Source organism: Vanessa tameamea, chromosome 5 (genome assembly GCF_037043105.1).
Source record: "Vanessa tameamea isolate UH-Manoa-2023 chromosome 5, ilVanTame1 primary haplotype, whole genome shotgun sequence".
In the NCBI taxonomy this organism is placed as follows: domain Eukaryota; kingdom Metazoa; phylum Arthropoda; class Insecta; order Lepidoptera; family Nymphalidae; genus Vanessa; species Vanessa tameamea.
In genome coordinates, this window is record NC_087313.1 from 11,281,070 (window position 1) to 11,298,856 (window position 17,787).

A 17,787-nucleotide genomic window follows, 5' to 3' on the forward strand; every position below is an offset into this window, starting at 1 on the left:
TTTTGATCTGATTGGTGGAAGCAAATTTGGATATAGGCCGATTTCGATAACGGCGGTCAAACTCATGGGAGACCAGACAACTACGCAGGACATTTTTTGTGCACAAGCATGTGCACAAACACAAGTGCACTCTCTATTTCGTCACTCTCATAATCCGATAGGATGGCAAATCCGACACGACCGGAAAAAGTTCAGGCGCAGAACCAACGGCTTTACGTGCTTTCATGGGTGTGTACATACTCCGATTTATTTAACCGAGAATTTCTCGAGCGAAAAACCCAATAATTTTGAATCAGCCGACCTAGGGTTTGAACCCAAAACCTCGGGATCTGTGGCCGTATGTCAAGCCACTAGACCAATGAGATAGTCATCACTTATTCTACCGCTAAACCGCTGTACTCAGTATTGTTGTGTTCCGGTCTTATGAGGTGCAACTACAGGCTCAAGGGATATAACATTTTAGTTCCCAAGGTTGGTGGCGTATTGGCGAGGAAAGGAGGAATGGTTAATATTTCTTACTAAAGCGAAGTATAGTTTGCCCTCCAACTAATTGAACGTATAACCTAAAGAAAGTGATGGAGTGAATAACCCGACTGAATGTGAAGGCGAAAGGACCAGGTGGAGCTTTGACTCACATAGTCAGAGGCCTATAATATTATTCTATTTCTAGCACGCCCATGCGTAAAAGTGATGGTATTAAGTTAAATGTCAATTTATCAGGTGATAAAAATATATTCAGTTATTTTTTGTACTACCAGTTATACTTTTATTATTTTATTAAGGTAAAAAAGAGCATCAATAATATAACTTTAATGTCGTTATTAAAAAATATTCTTTGACGAGTGCCACAAGCGTAATTATTAATTAATATTCTCTTTAGTGGTTAATCTGTCAGTTGTATATCACTCATCGAAGTTTTGTATACTCTTTGGTTACCAGTTTTATAATTATTGTTTATTATCTATGGTCAAAGTTCGGGTTGACAACCATTTTGAAGTATCATCGTATATATCGTCTGATTGTTGTCGTTACTTTCATATTTTAGTATCTAGTGTAAATAACAATGGGTTTAGCTACTGTAATAGAAAATGAAGCGCATTTTCAATCCGAAATGGCTAATGCGGGAACAAAGCTTGTTGTTGTAGATTTCACAGCGACTTGGTAAGTATAACCTGACTTAACGCAATTCTTCCAGTCATCGTTCAAAGTATATTTTATATTCACTTAACTTTTTCAGGTGTCCACCATGTCAACGAATTGCGCCATTTTTCGAACAGCTCCCGGCTAAATTTCCCCGAGCAGTCTTCCTGAAAGTAGACGTAGACAGGTGCGCTGAAACAGCGAGTGCACAGGGTATCAGTGCTATGCCTACCTTCATATTTTACAGAAACCGAGTGAGTTTACCTTTTGTATAGATATTATATATGTTAAAGTTCAAATTTTATAAATCATAAAACTTTTGAAATTCTTTTGTGCATTTGTACTTGCGTTTGTGTAATGTATCATAATATAAATTAAATATATTTTTTCCAGACACGGATTGATAGACTACAAGGTGCGGATGTTGCAAGCTTAGAGAATAAAGTGAGACAGTACTATGGCACCGAAGACACTGGAGATGATGACAATGCTGTCGCAGGACATGTAAGTTTTTTAGCAGACTTACAAGACTAAAACTAAAAAAAATATTCTTTGAATCAAGATAGCATAAATAAAAATGTGTTTATTGAATAATGAGAAAAATTTGGAATAATATAGACACCAGGAGATCAGTTAGGTAAATAAGTTACCTAGCAATAGCAAATTTTTAATCTTGGTCAGGATTGCCAGGATACTAGGACATTATGGAATTATTGTATTGTCATCAGTATGTGTAAAAATTTTCATGACAAATGCCATATCTATCATAAATCATACTTGTCTTAATAGATCAGTAGTCTGAAGCAGCATATAGGTTACATTTTATCCTGAAAAATATGTACCATTGGTTAAAAGTTATTTCATTATACTATAAAATATTTATTTTTCAGATGGACTTGGGAACATTCATTGTCAAAAATGAATGTGAATGTCTGAATGAAGCTGATGACCACCCCTTAGCACATAGTCTAACCAGTGGGGGAGGATACCTGGCTAGTGACTGTGATGAACAGCTTATCATTAATATCTCATTTAATCAGGTAATTTTCATTTGGCTGTTCATTTAAATAGTTGATTATGGTCTTACTTTCCTTATATTTATCATGATTAAGTAATAATGAGAACAAAATTTAAATGTTACAAATGACCGTTTACATTGTCAAATGTTATCATATGTTTTTTATACATATTTGAACTTCATTTTTGTCTATTAGTTTAATATTATTGTTATTGAATTTATTACAGTCATATGTTTTTATATAAATAATTTTATCATTTATCTATGAATTTTGGTTGAATATTTAAGGTGGTGAAACTTCATTCACTGAAAATAAAAGGTCCCAGTGACAAAGGCCCCAAGTTTGTGAAAATCTTTATCAATCAGCCAAGGACACTTGATTTCGATCAAGCAGCTGGAAATGCATCAATACAAGATTTGGAGTGAGTGATAATTTTTTTTTCATGCTTATGTATTTTGTAGTCTGTTATTAATTAGTATTGATAACAAAAGGAGTGCTGGTAGATATATTTGGGAAGGTATTTGAGGGATTTGGTCTTTCGACTTACTCTATAAACTGATAATGCTATTAACTCACACTGGCCTGGCAGATAGACTGTTCCATTTAAATGTATTTTTCAAAAATACATTCAGTCATGTCTACATTACTGTATCTTGCAATACAATGTTTTGAACAATAATAATATAATAAAACATAATAAAAATAATAAATAAAAGAGCTCTCAGCTCTTGGTCTATCTCTATCTTTCTTCATTAAATCCTAGAAAATATAAGGCTTACAATAATCTAATTTGACTACTAATATAATATTATGTTATTTTTTGCAGATTATCTCCAAGTGATTTAGAGGGAAATCCGATTCCTGTAAAATTCGTCAAATTCCAGAGTGTTCAAAACATTCAATTATTCATAAAAGATAACCAAGCAGGCGGGGAAGTAACTCAGATTGATCATCTCGCTTTCTATGGATCACCCATATCTACAACTAACATGGGCGAATTTAAACGTGTTGCGGGGAAAAAGGGAGAAAGTCACTAGCCCAGACTTTTGCAGTGTTGTCGTTAGTTTATTTCCTTGAAGCAAAACATGCATTTTATTTAATTAAATAAAAAATATTTAGGAAAATATTATTACTAATCTATTAATTTTTTGCTTTAGAATTTTACTCTTACTATGGCTTCAGAAGGAAAAAAACTAAGATAACATATTGCAAGTAAATGTGAAAGACTACTTCAAGTGTGGTAGTTATATTTAAGGCTAAGTGGACAAATAATAATGTGTTTAGATTTAAAAATATTCTTGGTAATATAATTATTGTTCGTACTGTGTCAAATATATAGCAGTCCTAATATATTGTCATATATTTATCTGGTAGTTGTGGTACATTCTAATTATAATGATGGTTACACTCAATTCGATGAACTCTGAAATACAACAATTTGTATATTCAATAAATAAAACATATAATGTCTTAATACTATTTTATTTATCTATACATTAGTCCTGCTTCAATTCATATATTTGTATATAAGCTTCAGTGAGAGTGATCATTTGTGGTAAAATACTTGTTACATGAAGATCTTGCATTTCATACCTGTAACAGATTCACACTTATAATTATATTAGTAAATAAATAATTTTATTCGGATTTTAGCCATATTCATCACTTTTTTACTGCAATTTCAACAGAGTTGCATGTAGCAACATATTGTGATCATGGCAAATGGTCATACAAAATAAAAATAAATGGTTTTATTATGATTAGAACCTGAATAAATGATATAAAATGGAAAATAATAGCTATGCGAAAATTTTAAAGTAAAAATAAATAAATAATAAAAAATATTTGGTTTAAATAAACTGTTTTCCCTTGTCTGTTAATAACATTTTGCTGCATCACATATATTTAGTTTACACATCTCATAATTTAACTTTATTTCATTCATAGTTTTATTGTAAACAGCTACCAACAACATAGTCAATTGTCAAAGTCCTGAGCATCAGCACTGTCAACTTAATTTTTAATGATAATGTCTCTATTATAAATGTCATGGGCTCAATTATTAAGACAATAACGTACCATTGTTGTGTGGGCGTGTGTAGAACGTGAGCCCTATATGTGCCTTTTTCCGGAGTACCATCATGCACTATGTTGCCTACCAACTCGTATGTTGTCTTTCCATTATGCTTCTCCTTTATTTCTGGTGTTAGGATGTCACCAAAATCAACATTTCTGGGAATATGATAAATATTAGAAATTGTATGTTTATGAAAGCAGACTTCAACTAGCAGATTATTAAAATTTAGTTAGTACTTACTTAACAGGAAAGTTCACAACAGTTGGATTCTTTTCAACAAAAAATGTGTTCTTAGTAAACCGCTTGATATACAATATCAAATAAGGTGGAAGTTGAGTAATTTCAAATCTCTTCAAAAAGTTTTCTTTATAAGTTTTATACTCCTTGGATGTTTGTCCATTAAACTTGGATAGAAGTTGGTACAAATTAACCTGTTATAGGAAATAATTATCTTATCAAATAACTTGATTATCAAAGAATAAAAACCAAGATATTTACTCTAACATTACATACCTGAGGAATAATATTTTCTCTGAATTCATCAGTAAAAAGTGGTGTTGGGGGTAAGTCACAAGTCAAATAAAGGAATGGTGATTCAGTTATCATCTCTGAGTACTCTTCACTATTTAGATCTACCTTAGCTGCATCATCTGCATCTGGAGGTGGCAACTTCCTAAAAATAGCAAATTTAGATTTTTCAGTTATGTGATACTTTATATACATACCTGGTTTTTGTTTTATACATTTATCTGTGAAAACTCTAGGTAGTAAAAATTGCTCAGAAGCATGTGAAAGTTATTGAAATTGTAATGTATGTATTTCTTACCGTGTATATATTCTCATATGACCAAGAAATGACTTGTATATAATTGAACTATTTGGTTTCTTCGTTCCATTAAGAGCAATGTGTAAGGAATTAAGAAACCATGAAAGAAAATCAATTGGATCACCTGTAAATATAAGTACAATATATTTATTGTTTAATTTATTTATAAAGGTTTTATTATATAAAAGCACTTTATGTATCAATGATAACTAATATTATAAATGCAAAATCAGTCTGTTTGTTATGCTTTCATATCTTAACAAATCAACCAATCAGGGATACAGATAAGCACAAATGACCTTACACCTGTCCACACCTCACATGTGGGCAAAGAAAACGAGTTAATTAACTTACTTTGTTTAATAAACTGAAATTTTTTCTTGGACCAAAGCACTACAGCTTGTAGCATTTCATGAGGTGAAACATGTGCTTTAAATGCTCTAGGATTCCAAAGTTTACGTAAGAGCTCTCCAAATCTCTGCACCAGCAAAAATGATGAATCTCCTGGTGGTCTCTTTACACCAGCATAGTTCTCTTCTCGCAAAAAATAATTGCGAAGTGGCCGAACTTGTGACAAACACTAAAAAATTTAATTTAAAAAATATATATTATACTCATTGTATTTGTAATTATAAATTGTATAATTTTAACTGTCATGATGTATATTAATCTATTTTAAAAAATATATTTGGGTTTATTTTATCTTTATATGATATTCAAATTGATATCAAACAAAGTTATACAGGTTATAACTCCCTAACTTTCCAAAAACTGTGTAAAAACTAAAAGTAATTACTAGATAAAATCAAAAATAATATCCAATAAATACCTGTAATATAACATTGCAGTAATCATTTGCCTTGATGTTGTTAAGACCTACAATACCTGGCATGTACATTGTACCATCTATTGCTCTAGACATTTTTGTGCTTTGATCCAGCTGCTTTATCTGGTCAGGTGTGAAGATTGGATTTAACACATATTTGATATCATTTAGAGAAGAATCTGTAATTATTATTTTGCTATATAATTTATATAAGTTGGATTTTTTAGGTAAATATGTAATTTTATAGACTATGGTATATTTTTATTTAATTTTTATTAAAGAGGACTTTTTTTGTATGTGCCACCTGTTGGTGAGTGGTCACCGTTGCTTTGACTTTAAGAATAAATGTTAAATAAAGAATGCAACACAAAGTATTGTTGTTTTTTCACAAAGAACCAACCACCAAATACATATGGATGTACACCAACATGAATAAACATCCTTCTAAAGATCAAAATTAAAGTTAATAAGTCTTGTCAAAGTTACTATCAATTGGAAGCTAAGAAAAGGAAGCAACAAAAAATTCAACTATGGAATTCATAATTACCTATAACTTCATAATTGTCTGGCAAGCAGTAGAATTTTAAAGTATGCAAATTAAGAAAGACATGATGACTTTCAGCCACTGAATGTGTGTATGCATGTGTATTAGTACCTCTACCCTGAAATGTGAAATAATAAATAATTTATGCCTACATTTTAGATATGAATACTATTTGATTGGAATTATAAGTTACGGTTATTATGATTTTTCTTAATTTTCTGGAAAAGTTTGTATTTTGAGGCAAAAAAATGGTATTACTATGATCAGGTACCAAACTGCTACCATAATTGACACTAGGTTTTCCCAAAATTATGCAGCTGAATACTTTGAACTATTTTTGGGAATTTTGTTTTAAATATTTTAAACAATTTAAATAAAATATTATTTACCAACACAACAACAATTACTTTTAGGAAAATATTTTGTTTTATTCATTTTTTCAATATCTAATTAATTCAGAATCATCAAATTATATTTGGCCATCTTGGCCAGATATATCATATTTAAGACATACCTGGAAATATTTACCACACACCAGACACGCATACACATTTATCCTAGTAAGTGATACTGAACATAGTTTCTCAAAATCAAAGTCCAATACATGTCGGTTTATTGTATCCAAATACGGGCATTGAATAGATGTTATTGAGTTTTTAATGGGCAGTTCTGAAAATCAAGTTGTAGGGTTTTAAAATCAATTAATATAAACAAAAAAATATTGTATTAGCTTTAAAAATTTAAAGGTTAGTTTATGTTTACCTGAAAAGTCTATACCGTTTTCATCATCGCTCAATTTCCGTTTTTTAGCTCTCTCTTCATTCATTATAAAGAAAGAGCAATAATATTTATTTCAGTTAAGTAGATGTGATATTTAAAATCGCGGAATAAAACTTAAATCAATAAATTGCTACTTTTTAAAAGTTCAAATTCGACTAAACTGTCAATTTGTCAGAAGAAAATGTCATTTGTCATATAAAATAGCCATTTTGCCAATTGGCTTGCTATGATAATAACCATAAATATAAAACTGGGCTACACGGGCAATAACCATAAACCAACCACCCACACGGTATACTAAGGTAAAACATAGTATATTGCTACTCGTTGGGTAACAGGTACATAGATAATTTCTTAATATTGGTGCAGATTTAATTGTGTTTCAAATATATTTGAAAACCTAGTCATTGAACTTTTGAAAATGTTACTACAGATTGTTTACTAATTTTGACTTTTATCTCTCTGTATTTTTGTTGTTAAAAATTTAAAATACTTGTGAAAATAATTTATATATTTCAATACACCAATGAGCAAAGCAAAGTTTATGGTTTTCTTTTCTTTCTATTTTTTATCGAATTCTGAACTAAGGTTCGGCACGTGCATGGTGTTCAGTTCTTATTTAAATTGTGCAAATACGATTATCACCTACCCTTTTAATTAGCACATAATCAAGTTTGGATTGGGTGTACTGTGTATATCGAAACTTTATCCACTTACACAAAAAATCCATAATGGAAAAGTATTTTTACAATGAATAGTGATGGTGTTAAAGTAGAATCTGGCACTAGTTGCAGCTATGAAATTAGTTATTTTAGTTAAAAAAAACAATTTCCGCGTATATAAATTTTCGAAATAATTGTTATTATGAGTCATATCCCTTTTTATGTTTCTAGAATAATAAATAAATCTACTTCCTGAATGTAGTAAGTCATGTTTGTCGTGCCAGTTAGTCAGTGTGACCTATGGCCTATAATACTGACTAATGACTACAATAAAAAAATATGTATCTGTTGTTCTAGTCTCCACTTTGGTAGTCTGTGGACTGTGGTCTGCGGACTGTGACTGACACAGTGACAACAGAAAATTTTTGACACTTCGCGAATGGTCATTCTCAAAAATGGCTGCTTCGGGAGGAAATATAGAATGGTCTACAGCAGTAAAACCAATTTTAACAGCTCTTTACGGCCCATTTTTCGATAAAAATGATGCCGTAGAAATCATTCAAGCTATTATTAAAAGGTCGGTAAACAATTTTCAATTGTTTAGATAGTAACGTAGTTACAGTTAGTCATCTTTCATTATTCAGCAATCAGCATTTATTTATTTATATTTCATTGATCGAATGATATGTTTGAAAAAAAGTGTTTGTTTTATCTACGAATATTAAAATAGGTCACATTCATTTTATTTAATTATATACAGTTAAAAGTCCAATTATATTTTTCTAATATGAAGGTAAAATCATAATTATTTATACATTTTCAATTTGTTTTCATAGCGAAAACGAATTCGAAAATCATGAAGACGTCTACGATCTGTTCTACACCTGCTTTGCGTGTCTTTCAGCGCACTTTATCAGCATCAATGCAAATAACTGTAAGTACAATTATTGTTATAAATAATTGTTCTAAATATTTTCAAATCTTGACCATTTCATAAAATGTAACTTATCAACTACTAGCTTTCGCCCGTGTTTATTTGGTCATGATTGTTTCTTGTAGTTCTAAAAAATATCCTTTCTTGGTGTTCAAGTTTGCTTCATACCAATTTTCATCAAACTCAGTTATGTTGAAGCGTAACACACAGAGTTATTTTCGCATATTAAATAATATTAGTATATTTTTTCTAATTATTTCTTTAATTCATCATAACTAAACAATTGACCAGAAATTATAAAAAAACAAAGAACTTTATAAATACACTAAATGTACACATAATAATTACGAAGTGTGAAGCATATTATTTCATTATGTTAATGGATTAATTATTGATATAACACTTGAAAACAACTATAGATAAAAGTTGTGAGAGATAGATTGTTATGTACTTCAAAGTAGAACAGTATGACACATAGGGTATTAACAGACATAAATATGTTGATAAAAATTAAAAATAAAAAAATTGTAGAAATCATACTTCAATGCATACATTTTATAAGTTAACATTGAAATTTTCAAGCTTACTTATCAAATCTTAAAAATAAAAGCAGTTTTTTAGCTTTCTTGTAAGTTTTTCATAACATTATGCAATTGTACAAACAATATCTCAAATAGTATCTATTCAAATAATAAATGACTAAGCATGCCTTTACTCAAACAGTACCAGCTGACCAGCTCAGCACAGCCCATGATGCCTTCAGAATTATGCTACGACATATTCTCAAGAAGATTTCTCAAGCCGTCTTGACTTATGATGACTCCATTAACATGGCTGCACCCAAAGTCACTTTTAAACAGGTAATGTCTCAATGAAAACAAATATATGCTATAGAAAAGTTAATATGATTACTTAGAAAGAAAATTATTGTTCCATACATTACTTTTCTTTCTTATCTAACAAGAAAGATGTGTGCATTAGCACTTATATTAATATTGAGGCATTTTTTTAAATTTTTTTTTAATAATTTTAAGTTCTTAAAAATAAGGTAAAAATGATATTCTTATCAGAATCTGTATGTCTGAAAATGAAATGGAATAAGTTCCATTACTTATTTTCAAATTAACTCAGTGTCACTTGATAGTGTTCTTATCAATAGTTCACTCTTATAATTGTAATTACCTTATTACAGCTGCTTTTGCCAATTCTTGGTCTGTGCGGCATTGATGGTGGGGGTCTCCCACAATCAGAACTTGCAATATTGACTTCTCTTCTCAAGTCATCCAAACTTCCTGCACATGTTAATGCACCAGGTATTAAGAGGATATTAATGGTATTATTATGTATGATGTTTCAAGGCTATGTAATTTGGGATATTAACGTGTTTTAACATATTTATTTTAGAAACTCAAACTACAAAGTCATCAGTGATACCGAGCCCTATCACATCTCTTGCATCTCAATCAGCAACAACAGAGAAACAGCCTCCATCAAATGCTCAACGTAGGTCAGATGCATTGCTGGAGCAACTGACCCTGCCATTAAGGAATACAATGACTTGTCTAACCCAGAATCAGCCAGCTACAGGGGTTGTGTCACCCGGAAGTAAAGATAGTTTGGAAAGCACCAAAGATGGGAATGCTTCTCAGCAGGCTTCAATAGACATAAAGGTAGAGTTATTTTTATTTGTTGAAGTTGGCAAAATCCAGACATTATCAGTTTCATTTGAATGATTGTTAATAAAAGTTTTTTATTTGAATAATACTAAAGAGTAGTTCTGGAGCACGTAATATTTTTTTGTGACAAATCAATTTACACAATATTAAAAGTTATCTGTTTTAATATTTTGTAGAAGTGGATGTATGCAACTTGTGCATCCCTTTTAATGGAGCTCCGAGCTGGACCCATGTTACTGAAGGTTTGCTCATCTCTGCCCTGTCTGTACCGCTACTTGACCCGTTGGCGAGACGCTAAAGAAAGCGCCATACCACCACAATTTAACTCTGAAGTCAAACTGTAAGTACAATAACAGCTTGATTAATTATACTGAGAACTATCCATAAAAAACATTATTTGTGTTTTACATTCTGTAGTAACACAAAAAACTGCGAATTTGATATGAATTAACAGAAATAATTGTAATTTTTTTACTTGTACAATTCAAAAATAATCAATAATTGTATATATTATTGTAATATGAATATAATGATAAATTTTCGCTAGCCTCAACTTCTTGATGAATGAAGCTTACGTGTGTCGAATGGCATTATCTCTGCCGTGCCTCGAGCCCTTGACGCCGGAGCGCATTGCTCTGCTCAGCGACCTCGCCACCGCCTGGCTCGTGTGCGCAGTTACCGCGCAGGTATTTAATATGTCTATATTATAACTAAATATGATTTAATGACTAGAGTGAGTAAAAGTGTAAAAATATAAAGTTTTAATAGTGAAGTTTTTTAAAATTTACCTCTTATTTTTCTAAAGGCAACTCTTCATCCACGAGATGATGAAAACGAGGAAATGACAGCTACTTTAGTTGAGAGAGCACTCGGTCTCTACAACACAATTGGAGAAACTTTCAAGCAATCCACTCGGGCCGGTGGCTACGTAAGTAGTATAAACTTTTTGTACAATTTTTAGATTGAAATTAATAATTAAAAATTAAATTTGTGAATCAATGACTCTTATACTAGGTTTATCAAAACCATCTGATGATCGGTGCTTGGGTTCTGCTATGTGGCTTTCACCACGCGCTTGGTGGAGCACCTGGAACTACTGCGCCGCGGAGTCCTGCCAAAGCACCCTCGCGGCCCTACAACCTCACTAAAATGTATGTAAATGTACATGTTTTAGTCAACTCATACAATTTGTTGTTTTGTATTATTTAAGGATTTATATGTATTAGATGATCTGTCTCAGTTTTTATGAATTTAAAGTTTTCTTTATTGCTCTCCTACATACAGGCAACAAAGTCTCAGCGTGGTGTGGGTGGCGCTGGGGGACCGTTGCCTGGCGTGGACCGGCGCGCTGCTGTCGGACGCGCGGCTGGAGGCGCTGAGCGCGGCCAGCGCGCCCGCCGCCGACACGCCCGCGCCGCTGCAGATCCTGGCGCACCACACGGCGCACCAGAGAGAGCTGCGACTCGCTTCGGCTGCACCCTTGCACCAAGTACACTTTATTTATAATTACTTAAAGAATACTTGTTTTCGTGTCTTGTCGGTGACGTTTAAAGAACCATCTTATCTCAAAAATAAGAGTTATAATTTTACTGTCTCGATCTCGGGTAAGAATTAGTTCCATGTAAACAAATAAAGATACTAATTACAAAAATGTCCTATCTGATCTGTTTTGTTGTTTACATAAAGTAGCCTGAACACTAATTTCCTGCTTCTTTCGTTCAATGTTTAATGCTTTAAATTTTTACTAAATTTTATAATATATATAAAACCCAAGCATACCACTTCCGGTATCTTTAAATTAAAGAGATATAAACTTCATTCATATCACTTCATCAATAAAAAACATTCATATGCTATTTTTTTATATATTTGAATTAAAAACATGTATTTTATTCAGTTGCTGGTATCGCTGGCTGTGGTTTGTTACCGCAAAGCGACGAACTTGAAGCGAGCCGTTGTGCAGAAGCAGAACCAAGACGCCGATCCCGACAGATCCGATTCTACTGTTTACTTCCAGGACATGATACTCTGCTCCGAAGACTCTGAGACTGACGATGGTAAGACTCATAAAATACAACATAAAGTATGAAATTGTAATGCACCTTAGTCTTCTCTAGCAGTCCAGAGAAATTCAGCCGCTTACTAATAATAGTGACAGTAAAAAGCATTTTACCACTTTTATTTTACAAAGGAATGACACAGGTTGTTTAATATTTATAGAAAAATATTTACATATAATGGAATATGGTGATGATATTATTAATATTGTTTCTGTGTATATTGACACAATACTTTTAAAATTTATGAAATGTTACCATAAAGTGAACTGATTTTTGACACTCTGTAGTTGTTAAGTGCTATTTTATAAAATATAATTATGTTGATTACAAGGAGCAGCTTTATCGTAATGACAGATATAATGAATTCTCACACTGTTAATTGTATTCTGGCTCCCAGAAGACAGCGAGCCGCTGTTCGGGCTGTGGTTCGAGTCGACGCTGGTGGCGCCGGACGCGCTGGAGAGCGGCCTGACGCGCGCGGGCGCGGCCGACAGCGACGACGTGCCCGACGACAACGCCGCCGCGCAGCAGGCCTTCATGCTCGACAAGGCGGAGCCCTACTCGGTATCAATAACAATTATTATAAACCACTTCAATACTTCAGTTATCAAAACCTAAAACTGTATAAGCAGTAACGAACAGAAAAAAGTATCTGTATATTTTGTTTGTATTTAAAAACGAAAGCGAAATTAATGTTAAATATATATAGTCTTTATTTTGTTTCATTTTATTATTTTAATATAACAATTATCTTATAGTACGATCTTGATTATTTATATTTCGATTTTCGATGCGCTTCATACGCATCAAAAGAAGCGGGCTCCAATTTTAAATGCTTGAAATAAGCTACACGTAAAACCTACACAATTATACGTACTTTAATTGACCAGCATAGCATAACCATAAAAGAAACAAATACAATGACTTTCCTTTCTATTTTTTTTCAGTATATAACACTGGCAACAGAAATATTCAATCTATTAACTGAAGAAATAATTGGCGAAGGTGTAGAACGACTGGGAGCTACATCACAGCAATTACATGAAGCACACCAAGCATTGCTGGCTGCACTTGCAAAGGATCTTGATAGAGAAACTGCTAGGACTGACACCGGTATAATGTTTTTTTATTATTTAAAATAAACTTACATGTTAATTTATATTATTATACCAAGTACAATAAATTGCTTAATTTTTATAAATAATGAGCTTAATTTCAATTAAAACAATTCTAAGTAATCAATATTTAAATATAAATCTTATACTACAGGCACAATATCGCCATGTTTCGGAGCACGTCTCGGCGCGCTGTACGCCTCGTTCAGTTCTGCGCTCGTGCGATACTTGCACAACTTACAGCCGCTGCTGCAGCAACAACTCATCTCCACAGGCTCCGATAGGAACAATATGACCCCTCTTCAGGTGAAAAATAGATTTTGTGCTGAATATAGTCCATTTATTAATGAAGGTTATAATAAAATGTAGATGTATGCACTTTGCATAGCTAGTTGTGATATATAGAGTAACTTTATTAAATATATCATGATAAACCCAATTTCTATATAACAAACTTTTTGTTAGTCTATGTAGCTATTATTTACTAAGTTTTGTAATTACTTATAAAAATGCTTCTTCTTAAATAAATCTTCAAAAAGGCCAACTTATGCAATATAGACAGTGATCTTTGACATTTATTAAAAAAAAGTCAAATGAATGTATTAAAATAAATTTCTCATTTTAGGTTGGTCCCAGAGTAGCGAAGCTGCTTGGTGGTATGGTCCTGAGTAAGGTAGCAGCGGACCGTGAGAACAGCATCCTTGTCATATGGCATAAGATCATCAACACTCTTCAGGAGTGTGCTCTACAAAACCAACCCAGCCAAGACCACGATTATGAAGGTAATTAGTTAACTGTTAATATGGAGTTGATATGTCATAAATTTGTTTGACAATATCAGTAATATAAATAAAATTAAATAAAGAATAAACACATCTTAATAAACAAAAAAATAGATAAGGCAAAAAATGTACATATGTTACAAGTGCTTGCTTTCTTGTGACTACTTGCATTGTTATTATCCATTTATTGATTTAATCACTCACAAAGGTGCATCTCTCAATGTAAAATTATTATTAGCCCGCTCTTAAATTAAAATTGTTTTAAAAACATTAATAAATAAGGTATATTATTCAACACAAGACTATAGATATGATAAAAAAGTGGAGCTTAATACTTGTTGACTTTCAGACATTATACATAATTTTATTTAACTTTGTATTTTAAATATTGCAAAAAGAGTAACTACTGAGTTTCTTGTCGGTTGTTCTTGGTAAAATCTACATTTCAAACCGGTGGTAACTTACCTGGAATTCAGTTCTGTGAAATGAATATTTAAAAGTGTTTGTGAAAGCCTACTTGACTAAATTATTTAATTTTATTTTGCGTAAGTGAAGCTCGTGCTTACAGAGTGCGTGACAACTAAGAGTAGACACCGAAAAATAATTCAAATTAGATTATATGTTTTTTAGATAAACTTAACTAATATAATTTTTATATAACATAATTTTATACATACATAATGTATGTAATCTATATCTCTTAATTCGATAGAACCTTTTTAATTAATTTTATTATTGTGATTATTTTTTACGAAACGAAATAAATGATGTTGACATTATTTAAATTATAAAATCTTGTTTCAGACCTGAATGTTGAACATGCACAGCTTCTCGTGTACTTATTCCATTCTTTGACACTGATGCAGAAGAAATCTGTATTGCTAATGACGTCAAATGCGATTATTAAAGTAAGTAGCACCAATAAATCAAATCTTCTATATTATTAAAGCGAACAATATTATTAAATACGTATTTTTAATTTAGGTTGTTGAAACTCTCGGTATAAGTGATAGAAAACGAGCAATGAATCTGGCGCCCCACCAGCTCATGTTGACAACCAGACTGATGCTTCTATTGGAATATCTGATGAAACACCTCTATGATGCACCCCAGACCTTGCTACAACAGGTAAATTGACTTACTACAAACTGAATTTTGACATTAGCTCAACCAATAGAATTCGGTTGAGGTAGAACTGTCTTTTAGGGCTGTTATTGTATTTCTTTGTTTTTAATCAATTTTCGGGAATAGATGATTTCCAAATCTTATATAATACAAACAATCCTTTTGTATTTTCCTTAAATTTAAAAATATATATAGTGATCATATGAGATTATGATTAAGTCATAATTGAATCAAATGATTCGATTAAATTATAATTTAATTTTAAACTGAGTATATGATTGAATATATAATTATTGTATAATTGTTAATTTTAGATTGAATGGAATCTGGTAATAGCGCCCGGTCTAGCGCAGCGTTCGTCGGATGCGACTACTACAGGCGTGAAGACTACCACAGATAACGGCCAACTCAAAACTCGTATATATTGCGAAGTTCCTTTTATTGAACTTGCTTATAGGACTCCAACGCAAGACGACACTTCCATGAGACCTAGGTTCTACGCACTCACTAACGCGGAGATTAATAACCAGGTATTTTATTTATTGTATCACTTATTATGTTGCTTTGGATAAAAAAAAGGTTCAGGATCGGTTAGTATTAAAAATATAATTAATTATTTTTGCAGGAAAATCCGAAATTAGACGGTTTGGCGTGCAACTTCGTCCTGGGAACTCCCCACAAGTTGAAATATCCCTTGTTGTTAGACGCATTATTGTCCTTGTTGAACTCTGCGTGTCTCTGTGACAACCCGCAATACCACAACTCGCCGGCTGCGCTCGCCGCGGCGCATTACTGTTTCCAAACTGCTTGGAGGTAATATCAATTATAGCAAGACTATTTAAAAAAAACATTTTATTCTAATTTGATATTACTTTTTTATTTAAATAAAAATCAATGAATACATCCTACAGCTAAGAACTGTATTGTTATTTATACTATCCGCTCGGCAGTTTGGCATTGACAAATCAAATAAAACAAATACTGACTACTACTATAAACAAATACTACTCCGGTACCCCAGACTGGTGATAAGCATGCCGCCGGCCACCCCGCACATGGACAAGCTGCAGGCCGGCATCGCGGCCGAGCTGCCGTCGCCGCTGCCGCTGCACGCGCTGGTGTGGGCGCCGCGCGCGGACAACAAGAAGGTCTTCAACCCCTGGCTCAAGGACGCGCTCGTCAAGCAGGGCATGTACACGCAGGTGCGAACGTCGTGGATAAAGTTTTTGCGCTTCAGAAGAAATGTATGAATCATATACATATATTAAACGTTTTATTTATATTGCAGTATGCGGAAAATTTACTGGCTGGTGTGAGTGCGTCGTGTGACAATATCAAATACACAGCGTGGCTCGCTTCTGAGACTATGAAACACCTGAAACAAAACCTTACATGTAAATTATCTTTGCTAAGCCTTAGTTTAAAATAGATTTAATTTAGGGTAATGTAAGTTAAATATAAATTACAATAAATTATAATATTATGACATTCAACTGTAATATTGAAGCAACTAAAAGTATTTTATATTTGATAAGATTTTATATTTATAATACGCGATTTTTACGATATACGCGAGCTATAGTAATTGGTGGCGGCTTTTGGGTGTGTTCTAATTTAACTTATTTATTTGTAGCCGATGGTCTGCCGTCACTCCTTGATGTAATATCATGCGACGCAGCTCTGATGAGACTGAAGGTCTGTCTCGTCGACTCTGCAACTGCGTCGGAAGCACATCAGTTCATGCCCGACTTGCTGGATTTGCTCGAGACTATTCTCGAATGCTGCCGGTCAGTCAAGTGTCCTCAATACGTAACTAAAACATAACAAATATAGTAAATTTATTGCACATTTGTGATTGGGATCAATGCAATAGAAACAGACGATTGGATCCTAAATGACATGAAGCTGTCAAATGTATCGGTGCTAATCCGCCAACCGTTTCCGTAGACTGAGCGTGGGTATCGAGATCGAAGGCTCGGCGGAGAGCACGAGCAACGCGTCGGACGCGGCCGTGTCGTCCGTGCGCCTGCAGGTGTGCGGCGCGGCGGGCGTGGCGCGCGCGGCGGGCGCGGCCGGCCCGCCCGCGCTCGGCACGTGGCTCAAGGCGCAGCTGCCGCCCAACGTGGCCGCGGCCGTCGAGGCCTGCGCCGTGCCGCCGCCGCTGGCCGTCAACGCTGTTAGTATCATATGGTCTAGGTGCCATTGTAATGTAATCACGTAG

The 17,787-nt window shown here is 33.2% G+C and overlaps 3 protein-coding genes across 4 annotated transcripts in view; 2 read left to right on the forward strand and 1 right to left on the reverse strand.

The window, feature by feature from the left end:
• Positions 1-947: 947 nt before the first annotated feature.
• Positions 948-3,633, forward strand: LOC113392257 (thioredoxin-like protein 1). Its single transcript, XM_026628586.2, has 6 exons — positions 948-1,161; positions 1,238-1,394; positions 1,534-1,644; positions 2,031-2,180; positions 2,447-2,580; positions 2,986-3,633. The coding sequence occupies exons 1-6, from the start codon at positions 1,064-1,066 to the stop codon at positions 3,194-3,196; spliced, it is 861 nt and encodes a 286-aa protein (XP_026484371.1). The 5' UTR covers positions 948-1,063; the 3' UTR covers positions 3,197-3,633.
• Positions 3,626-7,389, reverse strand: LOC113392256 (ubiquitin carboxyl-terminal hydrolase 39). The gene is made up of 10 exons (XM_026628585.2): positions 7,195-7,389; positions 6,947-7,101; positions 6,436-6,550; positions 5,892-6,067; positions 5,417-5,642; positions 5,063-5,186; positions 4,750-4,909; positions 4,477-4,667; positions 4,239-4,391; positions 3,626-3,752 (listed from the first exon to the last, which is right to left on the reverse strand). Exons 1-10 carry the CDS (start codon positions 7,256-7,258, stop codon positions 3,656-3,658), a joined length of 1,461 nt encoding a protein of 486 aa, XP_026484370.1. The 5' UTR covers positions 7,259-7,389; the 3' UTR covers positions 3,626-3,655.
• An 883-nt stretch (positions 7,390-8,272) lies between these two features.
• LOC113392255 (protein purity of essence) overlaps positions 8,273-17,787 on the forward strand; it is a 37,419-nt gene continuing 27,904 nt past the window's right edge. For both annotated transcript variants that reach the window (XM_064220820.1, XM_064220821.1), the window contains exons 1-23: positions 8,273-8,451; positions 8,711-8,808; positions 9,532-9,668; positions 10,001-10,121; positions 10,213-10,478; positions 10,661-10,824; positions 11,032-11,170; positions 11,290-11,412; positions 11,499-11,635; positions 11,769-11,973; positions 12,382-12,541; positions 12,942-13,108; positions 13,492-13,657; positions 13,814-13,965; positions 14,285-14,441; positions 15,246-15,349; positions 15,426-15,569; positions 15,881-16,096; positions 16,192-16,379; positions 16,588-16,768; positions 16,855-16,960; positions 17,200-17,353; positions 17,514-17,742. In XM_064220820.1, the coding sequence (XP_064076890.1) occupies positions 8,330-8,451; positions 8,711-8,808; positions 9,532-9,668; positions 10,001-10,121; positions 10,213-10,478; positions 10,661-10,824; positions 11,032-11,170; positions 11,290-11,412; positions 11,499-11,635; positions 11,769-11,973; positions 12,382-12,541; positions 12,942-13,108; positions 13,492-13,657; positions 13,814-13,965; positions 14,285-14,441; positions 15,246-15,349; positions 15,426-15,569; positions 15,881-16,096; positions 16,192-16,379; positions 16,588-16,768; positions 16,855-16,960; positions 17,200-17,353; positions 17,514-17,742 (3,636 nt within the window). In that variant the 5' untranslated portion in view covers positions 8,273-8,329. The remainder of the gene's footprint in view (positions 8,452-8,710; positions 8,809-9,531; positions 9,669-10,000; positions 10,122-10,212; positions 10,479-10,660; positions 10,825-11,031; positions 11,171-11,289; positions 11,413-11,498; positions 11,636-11,768; positions 11,974-12,381; positions 12,542-12,941; positions 13,109-13,491; positions 13,658-13,813; positions 13,966-14,284; positions 14,442-15,245; positions 15,350-15,425; positions 15,570-15,880; positions 16,097-16,191; positions 16,380-16,587; positions 16,769-16,854; positions 16,961-17,199; positions 17,354-17,513; positions 17,743-17,787) is intronic.